General features: G+C 29.6%; 1 protein-coding gene across 1 annotated transcript; it reads left to right on the top strand.

The window, feature by feature from the left end:
* Window positions 1-5,403: 5,403 nt before the first annotated feature.
* Window positions 5,404-5,946, top strand: LOC146882084 (uncharacterized). The gene has a single exon (XM_085667265.1). The coding sequence runs from the start codon at window positions 5,404-5,406 to the stop codon at window positions 5,944-5,946; it is 543 nt and encodes a 180-aa protein (XP_085523391.1).
* The last annotated feature ends 7,239 nt before the right edge of the window (window positions 5,947-13,185 follow it).

Here is a 13,185-nt window from a genome sequence, read left to right as displayed (position 1 = left end):
TAAACTAAAGCCATCAATTCAATCCTCTTTTTTGTTTTGACTTTCTACAAGTATCAGTCTTCATCATGACACACATAATCACTAAATTAAGCATAATAAATAATGATTAAAATCTCAATTATAAACAAAAAAGTCATGATTCATACATTATATATCTTACGAGAGATTAATTGTTTAAATACTATCAATACAAATAAAATTATAAACTACATCTCATAGATCTAATTGATTTCCATAAAAATATTAAACATTTTTCCCAAACATTTTTGTTTTCAAATGTATTCTTTCCAAATATTAGTTTTAGTTCATTAAATTTGTATTAAGTTTTTTTTTCTTTAAAATTAAAATTGATCGTTTTATGGTTCCTGAAACTTGAAAAAGAAAAATGTTTTATTCTCTTCATTCACAAGTGTTAAATGAACACTTTAAAAGAAAAAGAAAGAAATAAACATATAGCTAACTATTTCATGATAACAAATGCAAAATCGGAGTACCTTATAATATATATATATATATATATATTGTAATTATTAATCATATAAATAAAATCATGAATAATATTTAGATGAATTAAGCAACTTTTCCCAAAATACACGGAAAAATATCACTTTTAAAATTAAAGATAAAAACGAAACTTTTCTCAAATTCAACAAACTAAAATACATTTAAGTTAAATAATTTCAAGTACATTTATACAAGTTATTTTACAAACAGTTATAAAGAAATAAATCAACGTTCATAAATTCAAATTAACTCATATACAAGTTAAAATGCAAAAGTTTGTTCATCCAACTTTTTTTTTATTATTATTGTTTAGGATAAATAACATCTTTATTAAAACAAGTATTGACATATTTCTTTTTTATCACAACAAGAAAGAAAGAAAATCAAAGTCTTTAGTTAGTGTTGTTTGAAATTTCATTACTAATTATTTAATAGATTCATGAAAAGAAAAATTGATATTAATATACAATTAATTTTGAAATATGAATAAGAATTTTTAATTTACAAAATAAAAAGGTAAATAATAAAAGACTTCTTTATTGATATTATTTCTTTAATTAAACCCACATGAGAATTACTAAATATTAAATACTTTTTTATTACCTTAATCATTAACTAAATCATGTTAGTATACATTGTATTGTACCATTTTGTTATTGATAGTGTTTACATAGAAGTTGATCTCAAGATAGGTGTATTTCACCAAAACACCTTTAGATAAAAGATTTATAATTGTTTTAATTAGGTTAATTGGGTAAAGTCAAAGCAAATCCATGTGATGATGATCTTAGTTAATTTAAATAAAGATCTTAAAAAAAAAAAACTCTCTCTGCCTTTGTGGATTTCTCTCACATGCAAAGAAGAGCCGTGAAATCCTTCGCTTCCAAAACGGTCAATTGCAGACACAAAAACCAATCATGCACACAATATCTTCAAATCACCCTTCACTTCGTGTTCTCCAAAGATGCTCTGCGTTTTGGGAAAGCCGAAAACGACACACGCCTCACACATAAAACGACAGCGCCACAGTCACGACAACGACAGCGACATCCTCCACCACGTGGCTGCATCCAACGCCAGCAACATGCCAAAAAGCAACGTACACATCACGGATTCTGCGACGTTTTTTTCCTGCGCCGTTCATCCCTGTGACTACGTCATTCCTCGCTGACGTGGCGGGAATCTAACGGATTTCTGGTGGTGGTGGGTTGTGGCTTTGCCGTTGATAGTAACGGATTTTATACCTACCAATGATGCGCTCTAGGGTTTGTCGTTTTGCTCCGAAACTATACGAGACGTGGCAAATCCTCACCTTGATGTTAAAAGAGTCATCACTACTTTTATGAATTTAGGTGACAGAGTACTTTTGGTGCATTAGAAAAATCGGTTCATTACTGCAACAATTTTCCTAAAGTTAAATACTATACTATACTCTTCAATAATTATTATTATTATAATAATAATAGTAAATTACAAGTACAAGGAATAATAGTAATAATAAATAAGTAATTTTAGTGACATTATACTTTTGTCAATGTCTTCACGGTTGTGATTACTATTAATGAATCAGTGGTTACTTTACTTAAAATGGTATAGTTTTACTTAAAATGATGAATTAGATATTTATGGGTTGTTTTTTTTACTGATTTTGAAAACTCATTTAAGTTTTTTGGTTTATTAAATTTATTTGGTATTGGTTTTGTCAAAAAACAGTTTCAAAATAAGTCTTTGTTTTTTGTTTTCAAAATAGGTCCACGAAAGAATTATATAAAGGCGCATGGTTTATTAGGTAAATTTATTATATTTATTATGTAGAATAAATAGCTAACTTAAGTGTTGTAGTTTATTTTGCATATACATCTTAATTAAAGTAGAAACAAGTTAATCTCGAAGACTTGATGAACTCAGAATACTGCATAAATAATAGGAAAATGATTTTTTAACTACTTAATTTTGACAATATATGAAGTGTCAATTTTTAAGTGATTTTTCATTTTTTTCATTTTTTCATTCTCAATATTTCAAAACCACTTAAAAGATGACACATCATGTTATAAGAAAAAGTTGTCAAAATTTAATAGTCAAAATATCATTATCCTAATAAAAAGAATATCTTATAAGAGCATCTGAACAAGATTACTTTTTTAATGTATAGTCAAAATTTGCTTCTTTTTTCTTTCCAAAGTGAAAGAAGACAAAAAAGCCACCTCTTACCATAATTCTTTTTAAAAATAATTTTGTATGACTTTGGAAAGAGGATCGTGTAGAGAAAATGAAGGAGGGTGGAATCTTATGTTCTTAATTGGAGTCTCTACAAAGGATGTTAATATTGTAATTTGAAACCTTTGCAGCAAGTTGAAAGGACGAAATGTTAATATTCTTAATAATGTAATGCAATATTACCATGAATTTGGAATTTTATAACTTCTAGCAAATTAAAATATTTACTTTTTATTTTAAACTACCTACTTTTTAACATACTCTTTTCAAAAGGATAATTTAAATTCATTAGTTTGGATAAAATATTATTAAATGCAAAAAATATTATTTCAATCTTACTTACAAGACAAAAAATAATTACTATAAATTTCAATTGAAAAAAGAACTATTTGCTTACATATGACTTTGATTTAGAAAATTCTAACTTATACTAGTGAAAATATAATTTTATTAAAGTTTTGATAAAACCTAAGTTTATTTTGATCAAAGAATAATATTTTTAAGTTTATACTGTTAGCACATGATGATGAGGAAGGAACAAGAGTAACAAAGAGAGGTAGAGAAATGGAGCATATTTCTCATATATTCAACTGTAAGATACAAGAGTATCTTATATAGAGTCAAGATACAACTATAATTGTCATATTACAGTTATTCTAGTTACAGTATTTTGATTAAACCAATATATACAACCTTATCGATATTAATTAAGAAAACTCTTATTAATATTGGTTAAGAAATAATTTTAACTGCATTGTGATCAAGTTGATTGAAACTAACTTTCATGACGTCAATTACGAATAATATTTTTCTTAATAACCCAATAAAGTCATATTTCTGAAAAAATTGTTGATATTTGTAAGAAAAATCTATAATTAGTTGAGAAATAACAATAACCTATGTATGAAAAAAAACCATTATTATTTTATTATATATATATATATAATTATTAATAATGATATATAATATTTAATAATAACAAAAAAAATATATAAATATATATATATATATAATAATAATAATAATTAATAATAGTAATGAAAATTTTGTTAAAATTTAATATTTTTATTTTATTCAATAATTATTTATTTTTACTTTTGTTATTGATGTTTTAATATATATATATATATATATATATATATATATATATATATAATAACAAATAATAATATTTATATATAATAATTAATATATATATATATATATAATATTATTATTATTATGTAAATATGTATAATAATTAAAATATTATTAAGAGTGCAATGATTAATATATTTTTATATAATAATTAGTAATATATATATATATATATATATATATATATATATAAAATAATCATTAATATTAATAAGGTATGTTTATAATAATTAATAATAATATATATATAAATATGTATAATAATTAATAATAATGAAAATATTTTTAAAAAATAATAATATATATAATTATTATTATTAATAGTATTTGTATATAATTATTATTAATAATATATATATATATATATAAATATTGTTAAAGTTTAATATTTGTAACTCATCTAATAATCATTTATTTTTATTTTTATTATTACGGATAAGTTATTAATCTTCAAATTTTATCTATTATTTTTTTAATCTATCACATCACTTAAATCACTCCCTCATTCTCACAAAATCTATTTCAAATCCATCACTTTGTCCTTTAAATCTATTAAAAAAAATACATATGTTCATCCACTCAAATCTATCTTCACACTCTTTCCCATCAATCAATTTATCGAAACAGGTCAATTTACTTTTTAATTTACACAAAATGATTTGTTTTTAAAATTATTACAAAATTGGATGAAGTCGTAAGAGCATTGACGACTTTAGGACACGTGTAGAGAGAAGTAAATCATTGGTGTGATGACTTTTACTTTCTTTTTTTTAGATAAATTTTTATAGCAATGGCAACTTTGTTTTTTTTTTTATATCTCAACTAAAGTTGTATTAGGAGTAACAATATATTATTATTATTTTAAATATAAGGTCATCAGAAACACGAAGAATTCAATTTAATTTTTTTTATATTGAAATCCTATTGTCTAGGGTTTCAATGTTAGTTTTGTTGAATTTGTTAAGTTGTTAGTTGTTAGATTAGGGTTTTCCTTTTTCCCTCTTTTCCCTTTCTGTTATCACGAAGACTATTTATAATAGTGCTCCCCCTTTTGTTCAAAAACGTGAATCTACATAATAAAAAAGTAGAGAGTTGTTTTTCTTACCTTCGTATTCTCTTCTGTTTCGCTTTCCCTTTTTCTCTTCTCGTTTCTTCTTCCTTCTCCATGCTCCTCACCTGATTCGCAGCACCATGAGGGTTCCTCTTGGGACAGAGGTCTGCAGATGCAAAATCCCTAGGGATACGTTGGGGTCACAATATGGTATTAGAGCAGGTTCATAGCCTGCTCTGTTTCCGTTTGCACACTCTGTTTTCTCATCCTGACAATCTGCATCTTCCAAGAAAGAATCTTGTAGCATGGAAGATAAAACCAACAACAAAGAGATCAAAGCAGAAAAATCAATGCAACAAGTGGAAAGACTGGATCTTGATTAGTCTCTGATTCCCACAAGTCCCTACTACATTCATCTTGGAGAAAATCCAAGACAGGTTCTTACCTCACCTTCTCTGAACGAAATTAATTACAACAAGTGGAGCAGGAGCATGAGAAGAGCTCTTCTGTCTAAAAATAAATTGAAGTTCGTAGATGGTAGCATCAAGATCCCTGCCAGGGATGATCCTCTGTATGAAACCTGGGAAAGAGCCAACGTCATGGTTCTTTCTTGGATTGTTAGAACACTTGCACCACAAATTGTTGAAAGTGTTATTTACATTGAGTCAACAAAAGATCTTTGGAACGATCTGAAAGAAAGATTCACTAAGGGAGACTATTTTCGGATTTCTGATCTTCTTCAAGAAATACATTCTGCCAAGCAAAGGGAGAGAAACATCACTCAATTTTTCACTGATATGAAGATTGCATGGGAAGAATTGGAATTCCAACGTCATGTTCCTAATTGTGTATGTGGTAATTCTTGTGACTACAACCTTTCTAAAACTTTCATAAAACAGAGGGAAGTTGAGTATGTAATCTGCTTCCTAAAGGGTCTTAATGATAGTTACAATAGAGTAAAAACTCAATTGCTTCTTGAACCTCTTCCCAATATCAACAAGGTTTATTCTCTCATTATGCAACAAGAAAGATAGAACAATGGTACTGCTAGCTCAGGAACAGAAGGTAAAGTCTTCTTTAACTCCACTGAAAGGAACTATAAACCTCAAGATCAAGGAAACTGGAGAGGTCAAGGAAGAGGTATTGGGTCTCGGTCTCAAGGAAAGGGAAAAGGAAGAAATCCTAACTATGGTAAGCAATGTTCTTACTGCCATAAGATGAATCATACTGTTGAAGAGTGCTACTCAAAACATGGGTATCCACCTTGGTATAAACAAAGGAATGATGGCAACAAAAATTCTCTGGACAAAGGCAATCAAGAAAAAAGAGATCAACAAGTTTGTAATCTCAATATAAAAGAGGATTCTGCTGACAAGCAATCTGTGAAGGATGAAAATGTCAAGGGATTCACTGCTGAACAGATGCAGAAACTACTAAGACTGCTTAATGATTCTGAAGATACTAGGCATAACGTCAATCAAATGAGGAAAGATACTAATGACACAAACAGAAACCCACAAGGTAAGAATCTTTGGATTCTTGATACTGGTGCAACAGATCATGTTGCACATAATAAAGATTGTTTCACTACCTTTTTCAAAATAAAACCTATGAAGATAAAATTACATAATAATAGTGATGTTATTGCATATTTTGCTAGAACTGTTCAGTTTTCTGACAAACTAATCCTTTTTAATGTCTTGTATGTTCCCGAATTCTATTTCAATCTAATTTCAGTTCAAACCTTGATCAAAGATTTGAACTGTAATCTAATATTCTCCTCTAAGTGTTGCCAGATAAAGGACATTACTACATCTTAGATGATTGGACAAGCTAATCTCAATCAGGGGCTTTACTACCTTGATAGCACTCTTGTCAAAGATATTACTGATTTTTTTCCTAATGTTGTTCTTAATTACTCTAAGGTTGATATAGACACTTGGCACTATAGACTTGGGCATCCTGCCCGTAGCATTACTGATCAAATATGTAAAACCTTCCCTTACATTCAATCTAAAGATTCTAATGTTTGTGATGTATACCACTTCTCCAAACAACATAAACTGCCTTTCAATAAAAGTGATATTATTTCTGATAACTGTTTTGATGTTATTCATCTTGATATATGGGGGCCCATAGCCATCCCCTCTGTTCATGGTCATAGATATTTTTTAACTGTGGTTGATGATCACTCTAGACACACATAGATTTTTCTTATGCACACTAAATCTGAAACTAGGAAACCTATACAGGATTTCATAATTCATGTTAAAAATCAGTTTGAAAAGACCATCAAATGTTTTAGGACTGATAATGGACCTGAATTTAATTGTGTTGATATATATAATGCTTATGGGATAAATCATCAAAGAAGTTTTGTTGAAACTCCCTAGCAGAATTTTGTTGTGGAACGCAAACACCAACACATTCTCAATGTTACTCGTAGTCTATTATTTCAATCTAATTTGCCTAAAGCCTATTAGTGTTATGTTGTCAATCATGTTGTTCACATCATTAACAGATTGCCCACCACTGTTACAAATAATGTTTGCCCTTATCAGATTTTATATAAAAAGCCTTCTACTTATCTCAATCTTAAAATTTTTGGAACTCTGTGTTTTGCTAGTACTCTTGAAAATAATAGAACCAAACTTGATCCTAGAGCTAGAAAATGCGTGGTTTTAGGTTTTAAACTGGTGTTAAAGGCCATGTTCTTCTTGACACTTTAAGTAGAGAAATTTTTATATCTAGAAATGTGATATTTTATGGGAATGTTTTTCCTTACAAAACTACAAAACAGCACATCCAACCCACTGATAATGAGGAACATAACCTGACCTTTCTATTTGACAACACTAACAACTGCCCCAAAGACATCAGAATTGACAGCTAGATCACTTCCAGAACAAATACTGATGATTTAGAAGCAAAGTCTATTCTTGACACAGACAGTGAAAACTCTACTAGCAGTGATGACAATAATGATCCAGACAACAATGATCAGAATCCTGAAAGCATAAATCTAAGAAGATCAGAAAGATAGAGAAAGACTCATACCTATCTGAAGGACTACTTACACCAGGTGAACAATTCCAAGAACCCTAAACATTTCATTCATAATAAATCTGTCTATAAATCCAATTATCCTATTAGTTCTGTTCTCTCCTACAAATCTTTATCAAAGGACCATCTTAACTATACTCTTGCTATAACTGCCTCCCATGAACCTCAATCTTATTCAGAGGCTTCTCAAAATGTTAAATGGATTGATGCTATTCATAAAGAAATAAAGGCTCTAGAAGATAACAAAACCTGGTACTTTACTGATCTTCCTAAAGTAAAGAAACCAATAGGGTGTAAATGGATTTTTAAAATCAAGTATAAATCTGATGGGACTATTGAAAGGAACAAAGCTAGCTTATTAGCCAAAGGGTACACTCAATTAGAAGGAATTGACTTCATTGATAAGCTTATTAGCCAAAGGGTACACTCAATTAGAAGGAATTGACTTCATTGATACTTTTTCCCCTGTTGCCAAGCTCACTATTCTCCTTGTATATGTTAAGCTCACTATTCTCCTTGTATATGTCGACGATGTGATCTTAGCAGGCAACTCCATGACTGAAATTGACAAAATAAAGACTTCCTTACATGAAGCATTCAGAATTAAAGATCTAGGAAGTCTGAAATACTTCCTAGGGTTTGAAGTGGCTAGATCTACTAAAGGAATTCACCTGTGCCAGAGAAAATATGCTCTAGACATCTTATCTGAAATTGGAACGCTGGACTGCAAACCTAGTCAAACCCCTCTCATGAGCAACACCAAAGTTCTCTTTGACAAAAATGATGACCCTATCAAAGATTCAGATTCCTATAGGCGTCTAATAGGGAAGTTACTATACCTTACTAATTCTAGACCTGACATATGTTATTCTGTACACTTACTCAGCCAATTTGTGCAGGCACCTACCATCTATCATCAACAAGCTGCCTAACATATCCTCAAATATATAAAGGCCAGTCCTGCCAATGGCCTCTTCTTTGCTGCCACTAATGACATTCAAATCAAGGCTTTCAGCGACTCTGACTGGGCCACTTGTCCAGACACAGTAATAATAACATTTGGAAAACAGCCTAAACGATATTTGAAACGTGTTTCTTACGAGTGATAATTGCATAAAAATAATCATTATTATAGGTATCTAATATAAAGATAATTATTAAGTGCATATGTCATTACTTTCAAATGCTTACAAATGATTATTTTGCATCAAAGTTTACAACAACAATATGTAATAAGACTTTTATCTTTCCATAAGACATTTAATATAAAGTATTTTTATCTTTCCATAAGACTCTCTTTTTTCTAATTGTCTTTTGCATTGTTTATTTAAAAAAATAACCCTAATTATTCTATTCCAAAAATAATAAATACAATACATTGAAATGAACGTTATTCTCTTCTACTTGATTATTACTTGATTATGTTTTAAGTTTATGATAAATTTTAGAATTTTCAATTAAGTTTCCAATGAATTTTGGTAGTCTATTTGTAACATCCTATTTTAATAGATAAATCTATTTAAATAAAATATTACATAAATTAAATATCAAAAGGACACGAGGCTTAAGGTATAAGGATCTTACAATCATCTGAACATACCAGAAAGAAAACTAAGGCACACCGCGATGCCAATAATAAAACAGAAAGTAAAAGTCTAACAATTGACCAAACACCTAGGCAATAGTGCCTATAGGCGGTACTTGAAGAAATGAGATCCAACCACAAGTCGGGCTACACAGCGGAAATTCCATCACCTTGATGAACACTAGGGGTTCCCACATTTGCTCACATCATTGAATTGATGATCATTGCAAAAGGATAAAATCACACACAAAACACACAAGCAAGCAGAAAGGGTAAGCTAGAGTAAAAATATTTTTAGCATGCAATTGAACGATACAATTTAAAAGTTAAGCATACATAAAACCACCAAACATATAATGACCAACAAGCAATACACTAAGACTCAAGACACGATTATCCGGATACATATAATTAGTCAGATTCACTCGATGCTTGCACTTGTGGTGGCCTCTACTGCTCTGTAGAGCCAATTGCCAATGGGTTTCACCCTACCACTCACAAGGTTAGCCTTCAAACATCTAAGGCCATTATCCTGCCAAAGACTAGGGCCTCCTACTACTCTCATCATTTGAGTCAGTACACTCTACGTGAGACTAACTGACTCTTTAGAGTGTTAGGATACAATCATTACTTGAATCCTTACTAAATTATATAATGAGGCACCACTACGAACTTCATGGAATTACGTCCTCAGCATGAGGCACCACCATGAGCTCCCATTAACAAGGGTCATGGAATTACGTCCTGACCATAAGGCACCACCACGCAACCATTGTGGAATTAAGTCTTGACCAATAAGGCACCACCATGAGATCTCACCTAGAGATTCATGGAATTACGTCCTGACCATGAGGCACCACCACACAACCGTCATAGAATTACGTCATGACCAATGAGGCACCACCACAAAACCTTCATGGAATTACGTCCTGACCATACCAAAATCATGTCTCACCTACCAAGCATAAAATTATCATGCATACCAATTTCATGCCAACATTCATAACCAACCATACAAGTCATGTTTTTCTTCCATTTCATATTGTTCATAACAATATTTCATTAACCTCATCCTTTATAAACGCATACCAACGTTCAAACCAACCAAGTCATGGTTCATTACATAACAACACATGCAATTCAATCCCATTCAAGCATAGATAACAAGCCTTGCCCCATACTAAGAGCAGAAAAGGCATTTAAAACAATCATGGAATAACATTAGCCAATACAACACCTCTTGCCCAAGCCTTCGCCCAAGCTAAAGGTTCTCGCTCAGTCAAAAGTGGTACTTTCGCTCAAGCGAGCCCTTCTCGCCTAGACAAGAGCTCGACAGTGTGTGTTGCAGGGTTCCAGCGAGTTCACACTAAGGCGAAAGTGTCTCACTTAAGCGAGACCACTTCTTGCTAAAAAACACAGTCAATCGCCTAGGCGACAACTCGCGTTGGAACCAGGGGTGAGTTCCTACTACTCTCGCTTAGGCGAGGGTCCTCGCTTGGGCGAGATTAGCAGGTTTCTCGCCTATTCGCACTTGCCACACCTATTTCAGCCAAGCATATGCACACCATACAGTTTCATACAACCAACAATCTGATTCAAGCACCAAAGCCATCAAAACAGACCAGAAAATAAGCAGAATATCAAAAAACGTAAACCCTAGCTTCCCTTACTTGGATAGATGCTAGCGGAAGGCACAAGCACACAAAATGGAGGATTACTACAGCTCCAAGAACTGATGCAAGCTAAAAATACTGACACCAGAACCAAAAACGAGATTATAAGATACCCCTAGTCGGAACTATGACAACAAAGCTAGGGAAGTGAAAGTACCAATTGGGGATTAACTTACATGGAGTAAACAGAGCTTAGCTACCTCGGAGAAGAGCCTTGATTAAACCTTAATAGAGCTCTCTGTTAGAGAAAAGAGAAAGGGGAAATGAGTTGTTTTGCAAGTGTTTGCCGAATGGGAAACCAAGAGACCGAAAGTGAGTCTTTGGGAGCACCTTATGGGCTGGTCCTTAGGCCCCACAAATGAGGCTAGGCCCTAAAACATTAGGACTAAAAATAAGTGGACCTTACACTATTAAATCTTTTGATATTTTAAAAATCTTTAATTGAGTCTTTGTAATTAAATATTTATGACTAGATATTTCTTAAATACTTACTCTATTTAACGAAAATTATTTTTAATTTTAATTAAAATTATAAATTTAAAAAAATATATAAATTATGAATTATAAAATTATAAGATTACAAAAAATCAAAATTAAAAAATATACAATTTGATACTTTAATAATTTCATAATTTTTCTAATTTTCTAATTTTCTAATTTTATATTTATATATTTTATAATTTCGTAATTATGAAATTATATATTTTTATAATTTTGTAATTTATTTATTTTTTAATTTTATATTTTTTTAGTTTTTAATTTTATAATTTTGTATTTCATAATTTTAAAATTACATATTTTATTTTCTTATAATTTTTTAATTTTTAATTTTTAATTTTTTAATTTTAATTAAATTTCAAAACATTTTTCATTAAATTCTGTCAATATTTGGGTGAGATCTCCTTTTCACCGTCACTTATAACATATTATGTGGTGTCATTTAAGGAGGTGATACTGCTATAAAGTTAACAACAACATTTAACTATATAGAAATTCAATTGAAAAGTTTTAAAATTGTAAGGACCCAAGAGATTACAAAAATTTATGAGAGACGCAGTTGAAAATTTCCAAATTTTGTCAGAATTCAAAACATAAATAAGCTTTTGTCTATTTCATGGTAATTTTTGAAGAAAATACTATAATTATTAACAAATTTAATGTTACCAACTCAACTAACAAAACTTTCTTAAGTGGTATAAATTGATTATAAACGACTTATATTTACGGATAAAGAGTATGGTTTCAATTGAAATAAACTTAATATAATTACTAACAAATGCTTCCCAAAAAAACATCCAAATCTTGAGAATCTATCATCCTCTTTTAACATTATACCAAAATACAAAACATAAATGCATATTTTGAATGTAAATTATATATATATATATATATATATATATATATATATATATATATATATATATATATATATATATATATATATATATATAAAGTTTCACTAATATTCTTATTAACACCAAACTTAAGTTTTGCATCACATTAATATTCTCACTTTACGTCACTTAAAATGTATAGAAAGGATACAAGCTTATACATCTCCATGAACATTCCACACACAAAATCGAAAACATTAAAAATAAAAGTAAGAGACTTTCATTATATGTTATTATAGATTCGCCATTAAAATATTCCAAAGCACCACATTTCAAAACCGTCCAAAATTTACATTCGAAATAAACTCTTTCTTAATCTCAAACTCATAAATGATATTTCCAAATAATATTATTCTTTAAAAAACATAAATATATGTTTATTATTCTTTAAAAAACATAAATATATGTTTATTATTTTTGTTTATTTTACAAAGAAAACTTGTTTAACATTAATAAATAAAATTTTTTGAAGGAGATTTAGAGTAAGTTGTTAATATATATCACATTTTTTTAACTAAATTTATCTATTAAAATAATTTTATAAATTAATTTTTTTTC

Source organism: Vigna unguiculata, chromosome 10 (assembly GCF_037176805.1).
Source record: "Vigna unguiculata cultivar grain cowpea cultivar isolate G323 ecotype 2 chromosome 10, ASM3717680v1, whole genome shotgun sequence".
In the NCBI taxonomy this organism is placed as follows: domain Eukaryota; kingdom Viridiplantae; phylum Streptophyta; class Magnoliopsida; order Fabales; family Fabaceae; genus Vigna; species Vigna unguiculata.
The sequence above is the reverse complement of the archived record's forward strand: the minus strand, read 5'-3'. Positions and strand labels throughout refer to the sequence as shown.

What these genes read in the sequence shown, in the direction of transcription:
- LOC146882084 (XM_085667265.1), top strand. Translation starts at nt 5,404, where the DNA reads ATGAGAAGAGCTCTTCTGTCTAAAAATAAATTGAAGTTCGTAGATGGT.